The 22,064-nt window shown below is 44.0% G+C and overlaps 1 protein-coding gene across 1 annotated transcript in view; it reads left to right on the top strand.

The window, feature by feature from the left end:
* Positions 1–19,486: 19,486 nt before the first annotated feature.
* The window catches only part of LOC112215839 (semaphorin-3G-like), a 60,759-nt gene continuing 58,181 nt past the window's right edge, over positions 19,487–22,064 (top strand). Inside the window, exon 1 of the mRNA XM_042299290.1 lies at positions 19,487–20,005. Coding sequence (XP_042155224.1) covers positions 19,897–20,005 — 109 coding nt within the window. The 5' untranslated portion in view covers positions 19,487–19,896. The remainder of the gene's footprint in view (positions 20,006–22,064) is intronic.

Here is a 22,064-nt window from a genome sequence, read left to right as displayed (position 1 = left end):
CACTACTCAAACAAGACAGGCTGCCTCTTGCATCCAGTTCCCAGGCCACACACACCAAGCAGGCAGCACACAGTTCCTCCGTGCTGTTTATTTTCTCAGCATGCGGTCAATTCATGCATTTACATTTTAGTCATTTAGTAGACGCTCTTATCCAGAGCGATTTACAGGAACAATTAGGGTTAGGCTCAAGGATGGATTTTTCACTTAGGGGATTCGCTCTTAACCGGTAGGCTACCTGCCGTCCCGCGCATTCAACATATATTCTTCCAAAGCAAGAACGATGCTGCTTTCCACTTTGCGTCTAAATATGAATCCACATGTTTTCTCAATTATGCTATCCGTTTGTGTATCTTGTTCTCTGCAAAACGCAAGTTAGGCAGTCTAAGGAAGCTGGCATGTGCCTAAAATAATGCTAATCGATAATGCTGAAGGCTAACGAGCGAGCTGGCTAGCTAAATGCCATTTAGCTAAATACACTACCTAGGGCAAATCAAATGTTAGCTCTAATACAGGTTGCTACCAGTGGTTGTGTATAGATCAGCATGTTGTTTGTGCAACTGCATGTACTGAATCAGATAGCCTATTCTAAAATCTTTGTTGAAATGCAACTATCTATAAATCTATTCAAATGTCATTAGGGTCCCCTGGGAAACACTGACCAACACTTTGGTTCCTACCCTGCCATAACTCCTACCTGTTTTTTTTCTCCATTTCTTGTCATGCAAAACAACACCAGCCATAGAATTAGAATAATTGTTTTATTTGTATGATTCAAACTGTTCACCCAAGTCTTTTGATCTACATCACAAGTCAAATCGCAATACTTGGGTGGGAAAATTGCAGTTTGATTTTTTTGCCCATATTGTGCTGCTCTACGAACAACCTTGTTCTATGAACACTCTGGTAACTTTACCAGTATAAGCAAACTTTTGGTGACACAGAAAGAAAGGACAAGCAATATCTTCTTCAGGAGAGTCACTTCAAAAGTAAGTAAGATACATATAGGCCCAATGTAGGCTACATCTCAATCAATTTAAAAATCCATTGCTCCTAAATGTGATGTGGTGCTCCTAACTTTTCTAAATTAGGAGCAACAGTGCTACCAATGAGCCCTACCTGTGAGTATATGTGTAAACATTTAGCATTTTTGTCTATATAATTAATTATAATTTACAGTTGAAAAACAAGTTTTAATGACTCCAACCTCAGTGTACATAAAGTTCCGACTTCAACTGTACACATGCACACTGAATCAAAACTTATTTAGATACTTGTACACATGTGTATGCACACACACTTACACACAGATAAACACATATATTGTTATATACAGTTGAAATCAGAAGTTTACAAACACTTAGGTTAAAACTCGTTTTTCAACCACTCCACCAATTTCTTGTTAACAAACTATAGTTTTGGCCTGTCGGTTAGGACATCTACTTTGTGCATGACACAAGTAATTTTTCCAACAATTGTTTACAGACAGATTATTTCACTTATAACTCACTTTATCACAATTCCAGTGGGTCAGAAGTTCACATACACTAAGTTGACTGTGCCTTTAAACAGCTTGGAAAATTCCAGAAAAATGATGTCATGGCTTTAGAAGCTTCTGATAGGCTAATTGACATCATTTGAGTCAATTGGAGGTGTACCTGTGGATGTATTTCAAGGCCTACCTTCAAACGCTGTGCCTCTTTGCTTTACATCATGGGAAATTCAAAAGAAATCAGCCAAGACCTCAGAAAATAAATGGTAGACCTCCACAGGTCTGGTTCATCCTTGGGAGAAATGTCCAAATGCCTGAAAGTACCACATTCATCTATACAAACAATAGTACGCAAGTATAAACACTGTGGGACCACGCAGCCGTCATACCGTTCAGGAAGGAGATGTGTTCTGTCTACTAGAGATGAACGTACTTTGGTGCAAAAAGTTCAAATCAATCCCAGAACAACAGCAACGGACCTTGTGAAGATGCTGGAGGAAACAGGTTCAAAAGTATCTATATCCACAGTAAAACGAGTCCTATATCAACATAACCTGAAAGACCGCTCAGCAAGGAAGAAGCCACTACTCCAAAACTGCCATAAAAAAGCCAGACTACGGTTTGCAACTGCACATGGGGACAAAGATCATACTTTTTGGAGAAATGTCCTCTGGTCTGATGAACCAAAAATAGAACTGTTTGGCCATAATGACTATTGTTATGTTTGGAGGAAAAAGGGGGAGGCTTGCAAGCCGAAGAACACCATCCCAAAAGTGAATCACGTGGGTGGCAGCATCATGTTGTGGGGGTGCTTTGCTGCATGAGGGACTGGTGCACTTCACAAAATAGATGGCATCATGAGGGAGGAAATTTATGTGGATATATTGAAGCAACATCTCAAGACATCAGTCAGGAAGTTAAAGCTTGGTCGAAAATGGGTCTTCCAAATGGACAATAACCCCAAGCATACTTCCAAAGTTGTGGCAAAATGGCTTAAGGACTACAAAGTCAAGGTATTGGAGTGGCCATCACAAAGCCCTGATCTCAATCCTATAGAAAAACTGTGGGTAGAACTGATAAAGCGTGTGCGAGCAAGGAGGCCTACAAACCTGATTCAGTTACACCAGCTCTGTCAGGAGAAATGGGCCAAAAATTCACCCAACTTATTGTGGGAAGCTTGTGGGAGGCTACCTGACACGTTTGACCGAAGTTCAACAATTTAAAGGCATTAAAGGCAATGCTACCAAATACTAATTGAGTGTATGTAAACTTCTGACCCACTGGGAATGTGATGAAATAAATAAAAGCTGAAATAAATCATTCTCTCTACTGTTATTCTGACATTTCCCATTCTTAAAATAAAGTGGTGATCCTAACTGACCTAAGACAGGGAATATTTACTAGGATTAAATGTCAGGAATTGTGAAAAACTGAGTTTAAATGTAATTGGCTAAGGTGTATGTAAACTTCTGACTTCAACTGTATATGTATTTCTGTATATTGTTTGGGTAGAGTTGGTGAGGGGGCGGGGGGTAGACCTCTGGGACCCATTTTGGTTGAGTCACACTGGAGGATTAGATTTAGGCGCCACATGGAAATGGGAAATTAGCCTGTGGCGTGTGTGTGTGTGTGTGTGTGTGTGTGTGTGTGTGTGTGTGTGTGTGTGTGTGTGTGTGTGTGTGTGTGTGTGTGTGTGTGTGTGTGTGTGTGTGTGTGTGTGTGTGTGTGTGTGTGTGTGTGTGTGTGTGTGTGTGTGTGTGTCAGACCTGGGCAGAAAATAGTTGTATTTTGTAGTTTATTTGAAAATACCAACTTTTCAAGTACTCAAAGTAATCGAATATAGTTTATATACAGTTTCATCTAAAACGTAACTATTTTCTTTGATATTCAAACAAAGGTCTCAGAAAAACAAATAATATCTGAAAGCATTTTGAATCCCTCGCAGAAAACCAACTAATATTTGAAGGTATTTGAAAACAAAAACAATTGCATTGGATGGCTGCCAAATATTTGATGAAGTTACAACAGTTAGTTGAATCGTTGAATTGTTAGTTGAGTTGCTCTAAATGCATGATCAGAAGCACGTGGTTTGGAGGGCTCTTAGAAATCAATCTTAATATTGCATAAAGCCTAGAACGAAATACATGAGGGACATGGACTCACCACAACATTAATGTAGACGACTTTTGCAGCTCCAAAATGTCTCACTCAATATTTTCATAATGAGTGAGACGAATGGCAGTACAGTAACACTTTACATGAAGTTTACATGTGTAGTAACGTTGTGATTATTACAGTAACAACATTGTTGTTACATAGGACTTTGGGAATTGCTTTCTAAGCACATAATAATGTCTCACTCGCCTCCCGAGTGGCGCAGCGGTCTAAGGCACTGCATCTCAGTGCTAGAGACGTCACTACAGACACTGGTTGGTATTCCAGGCTGTATCACAACCGTCCGTGATTGGGAGTCCCACAGGGCGGCGCACAATTGGCCCAGCCTCGTATAGGTTTGGCCGGTGTAGGCCGTCATTGTAAATAAGAATTTGTTCTTAACTGACTTGCCTAGTTAAATAAAGGTTAAAATAATATATATATAAAAAAAAAGCCGTTTTTCTGGACACTGGATGAAATCAGCCTAAATATTTACATTTTATTTTGTTAAGATACTCCAGGACCCGGACTTGTCCGGAGTAGATTGTGGATAAAAACGTTTAAAATCTTTCCATCTGTAAAGAGATGTTGAGATGTTTCTACAACTTGATTGGAGTCCAACTGTGGTAAATTCAATTGATTGAAAGTGATTTGTCTAAATAAGGTCCCATAGTTGACAGTGGATGTCAGAGCAAAAACCAAGCCACGAAGTCGAGGGAATTGTCCGGAGAGCTCCGAGACAGGATTGTGGCGATGCAGAGATCTGGGGAAGGGTACCAAAACATTTCTGCAGCATTGAAGGTCCCCAAGAACACAGTGGCCTCCATCATTCTTTAATGGAAAAAGATTTGGCCCTCCAAGACTCTTCCTAGAGTTGGCCGCCCGGGCAAACTGAGCAATTGGGGGAGAAGGGCCTTGGTCAGGGAGGTGACCAAGAACCCGATGGTCACTCTGACAGAGCTCTAGAGTTCCTCTGTGGAGATGGGAGAACCTTACAGAAGGACAACCATCTCTGCGGCACTCCACCAATCAGGCCTTTATGGTAGAGTGGCCAGACAGAAACCACTCCTCAGTAAAAGGCACATGACAGCCCGCTTGCAGTTTGCCAAAAAGCACCTAAAAACTCTCCGATCATGAGAAACTAGATTCTCTGATCTGATGAAACCACCATTGGTCATGTCTGGAGGAAACATGGGCTCCCGTGTGACGCAGAGGTCTAAGGCACTGCATCTCAGTGCAAGATGTCACTACAGTCCCTGGCTCGAATCCAGGCTGTATCACATCTGGCCGTGATTGGGAGTCCCATAGGGTGGCGCACAATTGGCCCAGTGTCGTCCCGGATAGGCCGTCATTGTAAATAAGAATTTGTTCTTAACTGACTTGCCTAGTTAAATAAAGGTCCAATAAAACATTGAAAAACCTGGCACCATCCCTACTGTGTGGTGGTGGCAGCATCATGCTGTGGGGATGTTTTTCAGTGGCAGGGACTGGGAGACTAGTCAGGATCGAGGCAAAGATGAATGGAGCAAAGTACAACGAAATCCTTGATGAAAACCTGCTCCAGAGCGCTCAGGCGAAGGCTCAACTTCCAACTGGACAACAACCACAAGCAGACAGCCAAGACAATGCAGGATTGGCTTCGGGACAAGTCTCTGAATGTCCTTGAGGGACCCAGCCAGAGCCTGGACTTGAACCCGATTGAACTGGGGAGACCTGAAAATAGCTGTGCAGCAACACTCCCCATCCAACCTGACAGAGCTTGAGAGGATTTGCAGAGAAGAATGGGAGAAACTCCCCAAATACATGTGTGCCAAGCTTGTAGCATCATATCCAAGAAGACTTGAGGCTGTAATCGCTGCTAAAGGTGCTTGAACAAAGTACTGAGTAAAGGGTCTGAATACTTATGTAAATGTTTTTTTTTCTTTGTCATTATGGGGTATTGTGTGTAGATTGATGAGGGGGAAAAAACTATTTAATACATTTGAGAATAAGACTGTAACGTAACAAAATGTGGAAAAAGTCAAGGGGTCTGAATACTTTCTGATGGCGCTGTACATACAGTATGTACACATTTGTTTATTAAAATATATATCTAAAACAATTTAAATACATAGGAAACACACACCCATACACACTCATGCACGCACGCACACACACACACACTTTCTTAAAATCTCTTCTATGTCCATGGCCAACCAGTGGCACTTTCCCATCCATTCCCAGATCATAAATACATATTTACAAAACACATAAAATTCCTTCCAGCCCGACATTACCGTGCACATAAAAATGTTGCCCTGCATAAATGTTTATCCTGCTGCTGGAGTGTTGAATGGCAGCCACTGTGAGGGGGTACGAAGAGCGTGAACGGAGGGGGACAAATTCTCTCTCCTTCTCTCCCCCCTCCTCACCCAGCCGTCCCCTCCGCACTCCATATGGTACCAATATATCTAAACACACGGGTATAGCCCCCCCCGTATAATGTTATTCCCACGTTCAGAAAATCCTCAACGATTTACTGTGTGTGTCCAATCCAATTAAGCCCTCCGTGGCCAACGTCTCAGTTCTTTGCTGCTCCTTCCAAGATGTAAATGCACCTGAACGATGTGGGCATCAAGGTTTACTGCAGAGGGCTAGGGGAGAGGAGAGAAGGAGGTGGAAATTATGGCAGTATAAGTAAGTGTGATATTTCTCAGGGTTCCAGCCCTCGCAGCCATACGAGTGGGAGCTGTTGTAAATCTGATGGTTCAATGTAACACTCTGTTAGCAAGGGGGGGGTCACCTATGTGTCTCCAGCCATTCCTTATAGCCTTCAACCTTATAAAGGTTAGCTTGGCACTAATTACTCACACAGGGACAGCAGCCATATTCTCCTATAGCTTTACCCTGGCCTGCCCCTGGTGTGTGGGGTGAGAGACCCCTGGCAGGCTCACATTGAAGGGGCTTTACTGTATAAATATGGGGGTGTTATGAGGGGCCTAGCACCTCCTGTGATCCGTCTCTGTTCCCTGTGCGCTCCCATAATCCTGTTTTCATTCTAGACAAATATCAACCTTAGCCAGGACTTTAACCCTCTTCGTGCCAACCAGGACCCTTTAAGACCCCACAGAGGTGTAGAGTCATGTTGGGAGGGTAAGGGTGACTGGGAGGACAGGGGGATAGGTTACATAAGGTCATATACCCTAGGTCATATGGATGCCAACTGCCTCGGGTCTCCTATCCCCAACCCCGCTTACCCCTCTCCTTCCCCTCCAGATGTCACCATGCTACGCCCCTCTTTCCCCAATAAGCATCAACCACAGACCCCCTCAGCAAACTCAGTTGAAAGCCTCTGGATCCCTATCCAACACCGAACCAGACATCCAAACCACACCACGCCCAATAAAGCCATCTCTATGCCTGCTTTCAATTACAAATTCGCCCACCCCCGCCTACCTGCCAAATCCAAGAGCACAATGGGTGCTCGTGCGTGTGTATTTGTGTCTTGCAGAGCGCCCGCACAGAGCCTTGCAAGACACACACAAACACTTTAGCCACAGACTGTGTGTGTGTCTTGCAAGGCTCTGTGTGTGTGTGTGTGTGTGTGTGTGTGTGTGTGTGTGTGTGTGTGTGTGTGTGTGTGTGTGTGTGTGTGTGTGTGTGTGTGTGTGTGTGTGTGTGTGTGTGTGTGTGTGTGTGTGTGTGTGTGTGTGTGTGGCTCTGCCAGAGAGAGAGAGAGTGGGTCTATGTGTCTTGCAAAGCCCCCAGACACACCAAAACTGGGATAACTATAGTTTTAACTATGCTTTACAGAAACTAACTATTTTTGAGGGGGGGGGGACAAAATGGGGGACAAAATGTTACTTTGGAGGTGACTGAAACTATTACAATACACGTCTGAAAAAATTACTATTTAAATACACATCCCAAAGAAGTACTACTTTTTACAACTATTTGAATACACATTCCCAAAAATGACTACGTTTTAAAACTATTTGAACACAGATCTCAGAAAGTAACTACTTTTTAGAAACTATTGGATTGGCTGCCATCAACTAATGGTAGGGTGGTATCTGGAACTGCATGTTGGAGATAGAAACACAATCTCCAACACTATTCTAATCTACAGTATCTGACAGGCATATTGACACAATACATTTCTTGTAATGAACACGAGGGGAGACAGAGAGCTGGTTTCAAGCGCAGGGCGCAGCAGGTGTTTTTTGCAAAGGACCACAGGAGGAAGCAGGTAGCTGGGTCCAGGGGCAGGCAGAAGGTCATACACAGTGGGTCCAAAAGAGCAACAGTACAGGCAGGGAAAAGACTAGTAACGTAGTCCGGGAGATCAGGCAATAGGTAGATAACAGGAAATCTGATAGGCTAAAGTACAGGCAGGGAATAGGCAAAAGGCGTTGTTAGTGAGGCAGGCAAAAACTATCATACATGGGAGTAGTACAATCAGAGGAAACCCAGCGCTCCAAAAGCTGTGTCACAAAACAAACAATACCTCACAGTGATGGTGTGCAAAGACCTGAACTAAATAGTGTGTGATAATGACATACAGGTGTGTGAACAGATGATCAGAATTCAGGTGATTGGGATCTGGAGAGTGAGCTGCGTTCAGGGGATCTACGTGTTTGAGGGTGTGAGTTGGAAGCAGACATCACAGTACACTTCCCTCCATGGGCGTCTCTTAAAGGTCTCGTACCTTTTGAAGGGTTAATAAATTGTCTTATGATATACTGTAAGGTCTCCTCCCAGGATACCTCTGTGTGTGTGTTAACACCTGTTTTGAGTGTTGTGCCCTGCAGACACTATCAGAAGGCAGGAAACCGCCTACGCTCATACTCCTCCTGTCTTCGTTCCGCTATGGCTGTCTGAGGTTCTGAGAATACGACTGATTTTCTGAGAACACAAGGCCACTGCAGGCCTGATGGGAAACTCCACCTGGCAGAGGATGCTTAGACTTATTATGAACCTATACCTATATAAGTTGCAGGATGTTTTAGACACTTTGCAGAACTTGGAGAGAACTATCATATACTGTACTCTGTACCAACTTCTGCCATACAATCATATTACTAAAGGAGAATCCTAATACTTAAACTAAGAGTCTGTGTTTCCTTTCAACTACCAATATATATATATATATATATATATATATATATATATAAGTTTGGTTATTATATAGACCTGATCTTTGAAGAAATTGACCAACAACACAACACAACTGATTGGCTCAAACGCATTAAGAATTAAATTCACTTTTAACAAGGCACACCTGTTAAGTGAAATTGCATTCCAGGTGACTACCTCATGAAGCTGGTTGAGAGAATGCCAAGAGTGCAAAGCTGGCATCATGGCAAAGGGTGACTACTTTTAAGAATATCAAATATAAAACATATTTTGATTTGTTTAACACTTTTGTGGTTACTAAATTATTCCATATGTGTTATTTCATAGTTTTGATGTCGTCACTAAACCCTTGAATAAGTAGGTGTGTCCTAACTTGGACCTCAGTTTTCTGTTGGTATGCCAAGGAACTTAAAACTTGCTTTCCAAACTGTTCCATCGATGTGGAGATTTGCAAACAGTTCCACAATCATCTCCTTTTTTGTTGACGTTGAGTGTATCGGGTTATTTTCCTGTGTGTACCTCCTCCCTGAGGCCGTCTCGTTTTTATTTCTTTAATCGATTTTAGAATAAGGCTGTAACCTATCAAAATGTGGAAAAAGGTCAAGAGGTCTGAATACTTTCCTAAGGCACTGTACATACACTGAGAGTAGTAAACATTAGGAACACCGGCTCTTTCCATGACATAGACTGACCAGCCGAATCCAAGTGTTAGACAATTGAGACGGATTGTGTATGTGTGCCATTCAGAGGGTGAATGGACAAGACAAAAGATTGAAGTGCCTTTGAACAGGGTATGGTAGTAGGTGCCAGGCACACAGGTTTGAGTGTGTCAAGGGTGCAGGTAGGGTGCTGAGGTTCTTCACGCTTGACTAGTTTCCTCAAAGCACTTCATATCGGAAGTGAACGGGGCGGGTCCACCAGTTACCAAAGGTCAACAGGAACAATGGTGGCCCTCTTGGCCAGTGGGAACAGCAGACTGGTTATTGATGAAAGAGGACAAAGGAGTCTGACATGAATTAAGCAGAGCAACAGTCTGGGCTACAGTTAGTCAACTGACAGTCCATTACAACATTGGTTCCCGAAGACTCATAAAAGAGTGCACAACTAGTCGTACCTTGACACGAATGGGTTATGACAACAGACGACCTTACAGAGTTCCCTTTTTTTTCAGCAAAAAAACAAGTAACTGCGATTGCAGTGGGCTAAGGAGCAAAAACACTGGACACTGGAGAATTGGAAAAACATTGCCTGGTCTGATGAATCCCGAGTTCCTGCTGTTTCACGCTGATGGGAGGACTAGGGTGTGGAGAAAACCACGAGTACATGCATCCATCATGCCGTGTGTCAACATTACAGGCTGGTGGTGGTGGTGTGGTGGTGTGGGGTTGCGTTTTCATGGCACATATTGGGCACCTTGATAAAAGTGGAGCAACGTTTGAATGCCACAGGACATCTGAACATCATAGCCAATCAGGTGCATCCCTTCATGGCAGCAGTGTATCCATCTGCTAATATAAAGCTCCATTCCACAAGGCTAGGATTGTCCAGGAATGGTTCCAGCAAACATGACAGTGAATTCAGCTTACTGCAGTGGCCTGAGCAAAAGATCTCAACTAATTGAAGTCTGTGGGATGAGATGGAACGAGCTGTTCTGATGGGAGGTAGGGTGTGGAGATCCACTACCATCCAATGCCGTCGACACAAGGCTGGTGTGGGGCATTGGTGGTCAACATGGGGGCGTTTTCATCCCTGTGGAACACCTGGTAAAAGAGTCCATTCCACAGGACATCTGAACATTGAGGCAATCAGGTGTGCATCTCAGGGCAAAGTGTATCCAACTCAATATTGTTTTATATTTTTGAATACCAACAAGAAACAAATTACATAAAACATAACAAAACCAAGGAAAACAAGAATTAGAAATTTGCTTTCAGATTTCTGCTCTCTTACAATTTCATAGTGTTTCCCATGGTTAATATGCACAATGCATGCAGACCAGACAGACAGACAGACACAGACAGACAGACAGACAGACAGACAGACAGACAGACAGACAGACAGACAGACAGACAGACAGACAGACAGACAGACAGACAGACAGACAGACAGACAGACAGACAGACAGACAGACAGACAGACAGACAGACAGACAGACAGACAGACAGACAGACAGACAGACAGACAGACAGACAGACAGACAGACAGACAGACAGACAGACAGACAGACAGACAGACAGACAGACAGACAGACAGTGCTGGTGTAATATAAGGAGGAGGAAAGGGATGAGACAGACTAATAACTGTGGAAGAAATGGAAGGAGGAAAAAGGAAAAGAAGGAAGATCACAGAGTGAGATAGAAACTGAGAGAGAGCATGAGAGAGAGAGAGAGAGAGAGAGGGAGAGAGAGAGAGAGAGAGGGAGAGACACCGCAAGCAAACTAGGGAGAGACAGCGAGAGAGACACAGAGGGAGAGAGAGAGACAGCAAGAGAAGTAGAGATAGATAGAAAGAAATGAGAGAGACAGACTGGGAGAGAGAGAAAGAGAGAGAGAGAGAGATTTAGCATTATTAGCATTAGATTAGCATTTTGAATTCAAGAATTCAAACCTTTCTTCAAGAAAAAAATGTAATAAGTAAATGTCAAATTGGCTTTCTTCCTAACCATCGCACTACTGACCATATATACACCTTACACACACTAATTAATAAACACGTCCACCAAAAAAAATAGGGCAAAATCTTTGCTTGCTTTATTGACTTTAAAAATTTGATTCGATTTGGCACGAAGGGCTATTCTACAAAATTCTACAAAGTGGGCTTGGTGGTAAGGTGTATGACTTAATAAAATGTATGTACACAGTAAACAAGTGTGCAATAAAAATCAAAAACCAAAGAACAGAATTTTTTTCACAATGTCGTTGTGTGAGACAAGGCTGCAATTTGAGTCCAAATCTTTTCAACATTTATATCAATGAATTAGCAGACATGTTGGACCAATCTCCAGCCCCAGGACTCACACTATTTGACACAGAGGTGAAATACCTGCTATATGCTGATGACTTGGTACTTCTATCACCAACCAAAGAAGGTCTTCAACAAAACATTAATATTCTGGAGCAATATTGCCATAATTGGGCCCTGGCAGTAAATTTCCAAAAAACTAAAATCATGATTTTCCAAAAAAAAAACAGATGTCAGAAACACAAATGTAAATTCACCCTGAACAACACCTTAATTGAACACACAAAAAAATTACACCTACCTTGGTCTGACCATATCTGCATCGGGAAACTTTAATATGGCAGTGAATGCACTCAAAGAAAAAGCCTGCAGAGCATTGTATGCAATAAAAATGAAATTATTCAAAATCAACATCCCAATTAAAATTTGGACTAAAATATTTGACAGTGTAATCCTACCAATAGCACTTTATGGAAGTGAGGTTTGGGGGCCACTCAATAAACTGGATTTTAAAATGTGGGACAAACATCCAATTGAAGCCCTACATGCAGAATTCTGTCGGAAAATCCTACAAGTCCAGAGAAATACACCAACTAATGCATGTAGGGCAGAATTGGGCCGCTTTCCAGTAATAATGAAAATACAGAAAAGATCATTAAAATTTTGGCTACATCTAAATTCAAGTCCAAATTAGAGTCTGCAATTTAAAGCACTTCAAACCCAAGAGCTGAGCCCAGAAACGAGCCCTCTCAGTCAGCTGGTGTTGGACCTCACCAACCAAGCTGACACCAGCACTGCTTCAAAATAAAGAATTCCAATAAGCAAAATCATGAACCAATCAAAGGAATCATATTTACAATACTGGAAAAACGAAACAAAATACCAAAGCCGACTAAATTGCTATCTGACCCTAAACAGAGAATATGAATTGGCTGATTATCTCTACTCTGTCAGAGATACGAAGCAGAGACAGATCCTTACCAAGTACAGGCTGAGTGACCACCGATTGGCAATAGAAACCGGCAGACATAAAAAGACTTGGCTACTCAAAGAGGAGCGTGTATGTGGTCAATGCATGACAGGGGAGGTAGAGACAGAGATGCACTTTCTCCTTTACTGTGAGAAATATTCCTCACAAAGAGATTCATTATTCACAGAAATGACAACATATATTCCACATTTTTACAAATTGAACCCAGAGGAAAAACTAAGAATACTCATGGGCGATGGAGCAATGGCTCCTCTTGCAGCCAAATATGTATTTTCTTGCCATAACTTGAGGGACACTGAACAATAACATCTGCATAGTAAACAGTAACTTACTTATTATTACTATTATTGTTATTACTATAATTATTCATGTTTATCATTCCAAGTTATAAGTTAGTTATAGTTTCATTTTCCATAATTTGATTTTATATTTATTGCATTTCTACTATTGACTGTTACCATTTTATTGTTATTATTTTTGTATTTAATTTTGTATTATTATTTACTACCATTTTATATTATTATTTGCTATCATTTATAATTTTGTTACAATGTATATTGTATACATTGTTGCTTTGGCAATATTGACACAATGTTTTTCATGCCAATAAAGCAGCTTGAATTTGAATTTGAGAGAGAGAGAAGAGAGAGAGAGAGAGAGAGAGAGAGAGAGAGAGAGAGAGAGAGAGAGAAAGAGAAAGAGAGAGCAAGAGAGATAGAGAGAAAGAGAGAGAGCAAGAGAGATAGAGAGAGAGAGAGAGAGAGAGAGAGAGAGAGAGAGAGAGATGTTGTCTCAGTGTTTAGATGTGGCCTGGGGGCAGAGACTTGATAAGCAGGAAGGCAATCAAAGATCAGCTGTAATCAGCACAGCCTCATTGATCTGGTCACACTCTGATCCATCCATCTATTGAGAGAGAGCATTCCCTTCCCTACAGCCTGGGGGAGAAAGGGATGAAGGGGGAGAGGAAACAGAGTTCCAGAGCTCCAAAAAAGAACAGATATTCCAGATATTCCACTAGCTCCAAAAAAGAACAGATATTCCACAACTTGGTTTAGACTCCAAAATGAAGTTTGAAGAGTTGAGCGGCGTACAGAGCAGGGATGAAGGTTTAGTTTATAAAATCATATCGGCACCAAAAGCAGCTCTGCATGAAAGTTAGCACTGAATGGAGAGGTGTGATCTACGCAGAGACGCTTTCACAATGCGCAGTACAGACAGGGTACAGGATCAGTACAGACAGGGTACGGGATCAGTACAGACAGGGTACAGGATCAGTACAGACAGGGTACAGGATCAGTACAGACAGGGCACAGGATCAGTGCAGACAGGGCCCAGGATCAGTACAGACAGGGCAAAGGATCAGTACAGACGGGGTACAGGATCAGTACAGACAGGGTACAGGATAAGTACAGACAGGGCACAGGATCAGTACAGACAGGCTGGACCACATTATCCTTTGAACATGTCAGGAGTGGGACCCCTGCACCAGCGGGTGTGGAGGGGCAAAGGAGAAAGCCTCATGGCCTTCTGTTTCCAGTTGGGTTTCCAGTTGGGTTTTGATCTCTTTAACTGATCTAGGCCCAACAATATGCCCTTTCAGCGACACGCTCACTGGTCGCAGCTACATGTTTGCGTTTAGGCATTGCTGTGATCGGCCAGTTAGAGCCAGCCGGTGCCAGCTCCTTGGAGCCAGAATCCTTCTCTCTCGCTTCTCCCGCTTGGCTGGATTGAGGCTGATGAGCTTGAGCTGGTCAGTTCTGCTGCAGCGTTCCGCCAAGTAGCACCAACTTTTAAGGGAAAGGGGAGATGGAGACGCTTGACTGCGCGTCAGTGAAGCAGAAAGCTTTTTATATGTGTGTTTATAACTTAGGGCAGTCTGGAAAGAGTGAGGGAGAGGGGGGAGAGGGGGGAGAGCAAGAGAGAGGGAGAGAGAGAGAGAGAGAGAGAGAGAGAGAGATGGAGAGCAGGCATCAGCAGGGGAAGGGGACTGCTCTGCTGGGGAATGTCTGGTCTGGAGGAGAGAAATATATATATATATATAGAGAGAGAGAGATAGAGAGAGAGAGAGACAGAGAGAGAGAGAGAGAGAGAGAGAGAGAGACAGACAGACAGACAGACAGACAGACAGACAGACAGACAGACAGACAGACAGACAGACAGACAGACAGACAGACAGACAGACAAACAGAAGGGAGAGATGCCAAGCGGTCCTTGCCCCTGATGAGGGAAATAAGAGGTGCATATTTAAGGGGGGAATGTAATGTCTCATAAATGTCAAGGTAACTCTTATTTGTCCTTTTTCTGTTTTGTCTTTTAGTGACCCACTCAAAGAAAACCATTACATGACAGGGTTACCATGAATAACTCAACATAACATAACCCAGTTTACCTCATTCTAAGGACTGGACCCAGCACTCTGCTATGTTTAGTTGGAAAAGGAACATTTCTTGAGACAAATTTGATTTGATTTGATAGAAGGTATAATGTACTTATAAGCAAAATGTTTTGGCTTTGGATTGGTTTTATGTTCCCTCTCCTACTTTATGGGTTGTTACAGATTAGTCAGGACAACTCTTTGGTACTGTTATATTTGATCTACTGTATAACTGTATAACTGTATAACTGTAAACCCTGAAGGCTCCCAAAAGATCCAGTGCTCTGACTCAAACACACACACACACACACACACACGCAACACACACACGCACACACGCACACACGCATGCACGCACGCATGCACACACACACGCACAGACACACACACACACGCACACACACACACGCACGCACGAACGCACACACACACGCACAGACACACACACACGCACAGACACACACACACACTCACACACGCACACACACGCACACACCCACTGCTAGACCACCCCTGTGTAACTCTAAAATGAAACAGACTTAAATATTGACATACACCACAGTCACTCAACACACAACACATTCTAGGCTCACAAAGCAAAGAAGCAGAGGGATACATACACACACAAACACACTGCCACCCTCCCCTTGACACACTTGATGAATGTCTTTCTGGATGGAGAGGGTAAACAAATAAACGTTGGGCACCATGATCTCTGGGTCAGGGGTTATAGGTCACGGTCAATGACGATGCTGCTCTGATCATCTGTGTTCAGGTCGTGAACTTATTATATGGCACCAATCACAGCGCAGCGTCATCCGCATCAATGTCCCCCCTGAGCCAAATGTAATGGATTATCTACAGTACTTAACATGAAGATTATTGTTGCACATCATCACTACATTGGTTATCTTCTGTAACTGTTGCTGTTGGTAGAGTCAGAGTGGTGTGTTTGCCAGATTCCCAGATGTTTTAGATGGTGATGAAATCATCCATCTTGAGGGGAGATTATCCTGACATATCTCCGCACAGAGGGAGCACTACTCTGGGGCCCGGAGCCAGGGAACGATCCCTCGGTCCTCCCCGGTGTAGGCTAGCAGCCAGAGAGATCCTAGCCTATGTAAAGTAAGGGGCAGGAGGTCTATAGAGCCCCAAGAATAGATCCCTGAGGAGCTCCAAAGTTGTTTTGGAGAGATCTCAAGAATAGAACCTTGAGGAGCTTCAGAGCTGTTTTGGAGAGGTCCAAGAATAGATCCCTGAGGAGCTCCAAAGCTGTTTTGGAGGGGTCCAAGAATAGATCCCTGGGTAGCTCCAAAGCTGTTCTGGAGAGGTCCCAAGAATAGAACCTTGAGGAGATTCAGAGCTGTTTTGGAGAGGTCCAAGAATAGATCCCTGAGGAGCTCCAAAGCTGTTCTGGAGAGGTCTAAGAATAGATCCCTGAGGAGCTCCAGAGCTGTTTTGGAGGAGGTCCAAGAATAGATCCCTGGGGAGCTCGAGAGCTTGTTTCAAAGTCCCTATCATACTGAACGTTACTGAGAGCACAGGTGGGGAATGTAAATTATATTGGGGAGGCAAGGGAGTAAAGGAGAGAGAGAGTAGCAACATGAGAGAGAGCGAGAGCGAGATGGTGGGATAAGGAACATTCTAGCTCAGAGGAGGGTTGAGAGAAGAAGGGGGAGTGTTGAGGAGGAGTGCATGTTAAAGGGAGTAGGGAATGCTCAAGGCTTATTTGAGGACAGGGAGTGGGAGGAGGATATGTTAGTGGGGGAGTCAATAGTGAAAAGTGGAATGGTTGCTCAATGGGGAATAAAACCAGAAAGAATATATATAACAGTGAGTGCTTTATTCAAGCAAAACCACAATCCACAACTGTGAGACTGGGATGAGTCAAAGACAACACAAGATGTAACACAAGATATGTGTTGTTTTTGACTGAGTATCAACAAACAGCGTTATTCAGTCTGACTATGTATGTGAGGCCAGTAGTTGTAGCATTGACTCCACAGTCCTCTGCTCCCTCCCTCCCTCCCTCCCTCCCTCCCTCCCTCCCTCCCTCCCTCCCTCCCTCCCTCCCTCCCTCCCTCCCTCCCCCTCCCTCCCTCCCTCCCCCTCCCTCCCTCCCTCCCTCCCTCCCTCCCTCCCTCCCTCCCTCCCTCCCTCCCTCCCATGCTGCTGTGTTTAAAGGCACCGGTCAGCGGTCACTGCACAGGTCAGTCTGTAATCAGGGTCTGCTTAGAAGTGGGGCGACAACAGGGCTCGTGAGCACCCCTGACACCCCATGGGGTCAAAGGTCAAATGTGACACGCCCAGTTCCACGAGCCTGAGTGGGGGGGGGCAACCCAGATGTCTGACAGGTAGGGTGGCAAGTACATTGTCTCATGAAATGCACATAGCTACACACACATCACAGTGTGTATGTACGCGCATGTATGTTCTTCTACTTTATAGCCATTTTCACTCAACACATCCGGACACATCTTCAGCCACTCTGCACCTGCACTATGATACTGTATATAGTGGTTTGTAGTAAAACCAGGTGTACTTTGTCTCTATCGGCCAAACGTGACTCAGCTCTCCTTCCTGTCCAGACTGTAGCTGCACACAGGCATGCACACACACTCCTGCTCACGCACACACAGGCACGCACACACACTCCTGCTCACGCACACACACTCCTTCTCACGCACACACAGGCACGCCCACACACTCCTCCTCTCAGGTTTTAATAATACAAAACCCTCTCTTCACCTTCAATCATCCCTCGCTCCTCTCCTCCCCTCTCTCCTCCCCAGCTCTGGGAGTGTACAGGGGGCAGGCTGAGGCAAGGCGGACTGTTGAGATAGATTCCAGAGGGGTCCCTGTGAAGAGAAGCAGCCTGTCGCCCCTGTCCGCTCCGATCCACTCCACTCCCTCCCAATCCCAGCATCCACGCTCAGCTCCAGAGAGGGATAAAACATTTATGAACCCCATCTTACTGCCCCTAGGCAAGGCCTGGCCACCGGCTGTGGTTCCCCTCCACCACCACCGCCTCCTCTAACTGGCAGGGCAGGGACCGTGGAGAACGTGCATGGGGAGCGGGCAGCTAGGTTATTATCGACACAGCGACGTCCCCTTCACTGAGAGCAGCCAACGGTCGGTACTCAGTCCATCGACGTGGGCATCTGAGTCACAGCACACGAACCCCAAATCATCCACATTTTACTCTCAATTACAGGGGGCCTTGGTAGTGGAGGGGGGAAAAGATATCGTGGACAGCTTTGCTAGGGTGTCCGTCATTGCGTTGTGTTTTCTTCAGATTGCGTGCGTTTTAGCGTGTGATCCTGATGATAGCCGCCGTCAGACAGTCTGCATGGTCAACATGGCCTCGGTATGGCCTACATGTACGTGGAGAGGGTCATAAATAGACCAAGTGATAAATCATTCTCTCTCTCTCTCTCCCTCTCTCTCCCCCCCTCTCTCTCTCTCTCTCTCTCTTACACACACACACACACACACACACACACACACACACACACACACACACACACACACTGAACATAAGCAGTTCAACATTCTCTCTGCCATTCTCAATCATAGCTGGAGTACTGTTGGATAATTGGGGGAAAGTGATGCAATCTCAAAGAAGCTCCTATAGGATTTACATTTAACCTGAAAAATGTCTGGAACAATGTAACAATGTAACTCTGTCCAAAAGAAACAACATTTCTCCAAAAATATCCCCCTTCGATCATACAGTACATTCAACCATACACACATTTTTGTTGTTGCTGAACTTGGGTGTTCCAAAACATGAGGTTGCAAAGCTGTAGGATGCCTTATTGGTTAAGAGGGTGTTCATTTTGTCCATTCCAATTAGGTGTTGCTATGGCTGAGCCAGCGCTGGAATGCATTGCTTATGTTTAGGTTATGGGGACAAGAACGGTTCCATTTTGCGTTGATCTCTTAATCAAGGTGCAAATACTACTCCCACTGCCATTGAATTCAAGTACAAGGGAAGGGGACCTCTTTTCTGGTAGAAACCAGTTTCACCAAAGGCAGTGGATTTTCATTGCCCTGACACCTTGAATGCTTAGCTATAACCCCTCAGAGACCCCTGCTCATTTGGAGAGTGGAGGAGTACCCCCCAATTTAATTAAAGCACTGCACACGTTACAATAGCTCTCAAGGTGCAGGTCGCCCATGATGCGGACAGACCCAGTAATGCCACATTATTTTTGCGCACAGACCATGATACATTAGACTATTAATTTCACTCCATTTCAGGTTCAAATACTTAATCAGACATAGCCTTTATTAAGCAACATTCAATTACATCTCAATCGACTATTAAAAGAATTGAACCTATTTATTTATCACCTACAGAGGACTCCGGAGCATTTTCAGTTGAGAGCGTGTCTGGTGAGAGGTGGATCGCTTGGTTGGAACGGTTCCCTTCACTGGGCTGCTGCGCGGCTCTCTTGCACCTCCAGAGAAAGGCGGGGTGAGTCTATCCGGTCTATCCCAAGCCCTGTCTAAAAACGGACTCCTTCGGACATCTGAGAAGGAAAAAAAACTCCGGGGCTGGAGCAAAGGCTGTTCAGAGGGAAACGCGTGTTGAGACCATTAATATCTGAGACCATTACGCACGGAGTTCAGATACAGGATTGACCGAGTCCTTCACGTTAATGACAATTTAGTTTAATCACTTTTTTTTTTAAATACAGTGATACAATCATTTAGAATAGAAATATTCATTTGTTACAGAGGTGAATTGCATGATTTCTAAAAACTCAAAGATCTATCGACAATTCAAAAGGACATTTCCAAGGAACCATGAAGGAATTATCAACTTTCTGCCACAGGGTGACTCTGGTGGCTCTACTTCTAACAACTGTCTCAGCTACCAAGACGAACGTACCACGACTCAGACTTTCATACAAAGGTAAAATACGAAATAAATGCATTTGATCACGTGTGTTTTCTGGTCAGTAGGACTAGGCTATTTTGATTTATTTTGTAACATTTTCAAATGTTGATTTATTTGTAAAGTTCTTCAAACCCTCTCGGGAGGGAAATGATGGGGAATAATTAAGTGATGTGTTTGACTCCTCATCTTAATTCAACTATGTGTCGTCGTTTGAAAATGCGTTTTGACAGAGTGTGCACAAGATGTTTGAACATGTTCCGTAACATTATTTGATTAAGTTCATTAGGTTCATTAGGCTACTTTCTCCATGGCGTGTATGTGGAATATAGCCTACTGATTTTTATTCATTATGACCGTACCCACTCCCGGGTAAGCACTCATTTTAAGTGTGTTGGTGTGTGTGTGTGTGTGTGTGTGTGCGCGCGCGCGTGTATGTGTACACAACACAGGTGTGAGTGCTCCCCACAGTGCAGATTCAAGCGCCATTAATTGTGGGCAACACTGCGAATGAGAGATCTCTGATTTTTTCGGAAACCCTCCGAAAGTAAATGTGTAGCTATTATAGACCTATATAATAACGTTGTATTAGTAATAGGCCTACAACATTTTTTTTAACAATGTTCTGAAATACACATGGACTAATGTCCTGTTGACCTGAACATTAGGCTACATTTGTTCATATGAACGAAAAACATGACGCATGTTTAAGGCCTATAAATCCAAGAAACTCATTTTTCCCCCAAATAATATTTCGATTAAATGTAACTCAGTAATATATATCATGTCATTTCATAAACACGAATACATTTAATTGCTTTTATCCCATTGTGTCTGCATGTCATGTACACCCTTACAATAGTATTTGATTTGCAACACGCTTTTATCGCACAGGCCTATGCTTGATATAATTTGGGTGAGTTAAATATTTCAGTTGCTCTGGCGTCTTGGAGGGTCTTGTCAAGTTGGGAAATTATTGTGTAAATATGGTTGATTGTGGGCTACTTAGTTTGTTGGTTTTAACGTAACTTTGATAGATCGCCTACCTTTGGCCCTGAAGGGCGTTTGGTGTGTTTTCACCTCTTCGCCTTCGGGCACACCGTGGCGCCCGAGAAGTGTATTCAATTACTGCCAAGGCAATTACGTTTTATAGAGCGCGCGGTGCACGGCTGTTCAACACGCAAACCGGTAGGCTCTGTCTCTGCACACTCAGCGAGTAAAAATACAAAGATGAGTCATTTATTGTCTGACAACCACTTTCATTCAACTGCCGCTTTTTCTGCGGCTCGTGGTTTACAGCGGGAGAACGGTGGTCCTTGATCAGCCTCACAATGTTAGACATTTGGAACCGTGTCGGATTACGGTCCTAAATGCCTTGAATGTCTGGTAGCCTACCTAGAGTATCCTCATGACTCAGGCTGCCTGTATGGAGAGGTGCTTGGCTTGGCTGGACCAGAGTGTTGGAATTCCCTGGTCAGTGTTCACAAACATGGCCCTTCCCCAGTCCAAGTGAGTCTGCAATTATTAGTGGTTAAAAATCAAAAAAGGATTTCCTCCTGTTGGAGTCGATGTTTTCATTAGAAAAGAATCACTCCATTTTTTTTCTCCATATCCTGTTGCAGGAAAAATGGCACATCGAACTGGCTTGTAAATTTCCCTGGTATTGACATCTTGACCATAGAGTTCAATTAGTTTCCCCTGTTCAGACCAACTATATACCCCGAGGCATCATCCTTTCCCTGGGGCTTTACAGGTCATTTAGAAACAGGAAACATTGTAATTTTCTCATCTAATCAACTAGTAGGAGTTAAAGCAGGAAGGTGCACCGAGCAGCCCTACTTCCTCTAAATCACCACTACCATTTCTGCCCTCCATCTGTTACACCCCTCCACCCCTCTACCCCTCCACCCCTCCATCCCTCCACCCCTCCATCCCTCCACCCCTCTACCCCTCCACCCCTCCATCCCTCCACCCCTCCATCCCTCCACCCCTCCACCCCTCCATCCCTCCATCCCTCCACCCCTCCATCCCTCCACCCCTCCATCCCTCCATCCCAACCCTTCCACTGCTTCACTCA

The sequence above is a fragment of the Oncorhynchus tshawytscha genome, linkage group LG16, assembly GCF_018296145.1.
Source record: "Oncorhynchus tshawytscha isolate Ot180627B linkage group LG16, Otsh_v2.0, whole genome shotgun sequence".
Lineage (NCBI taxonomy): Eukaryota > Metazoa > Chordata > Actinopteri > Salmoniformes > Salmonidae > Oncorhynchus > Oncorhynchus tshawytscha.
The sequence above is the reverse complement of the archived record's forward strand: the minus strand, read 5'-3'. Positions and strand labels throughout refer to the sequence as shown.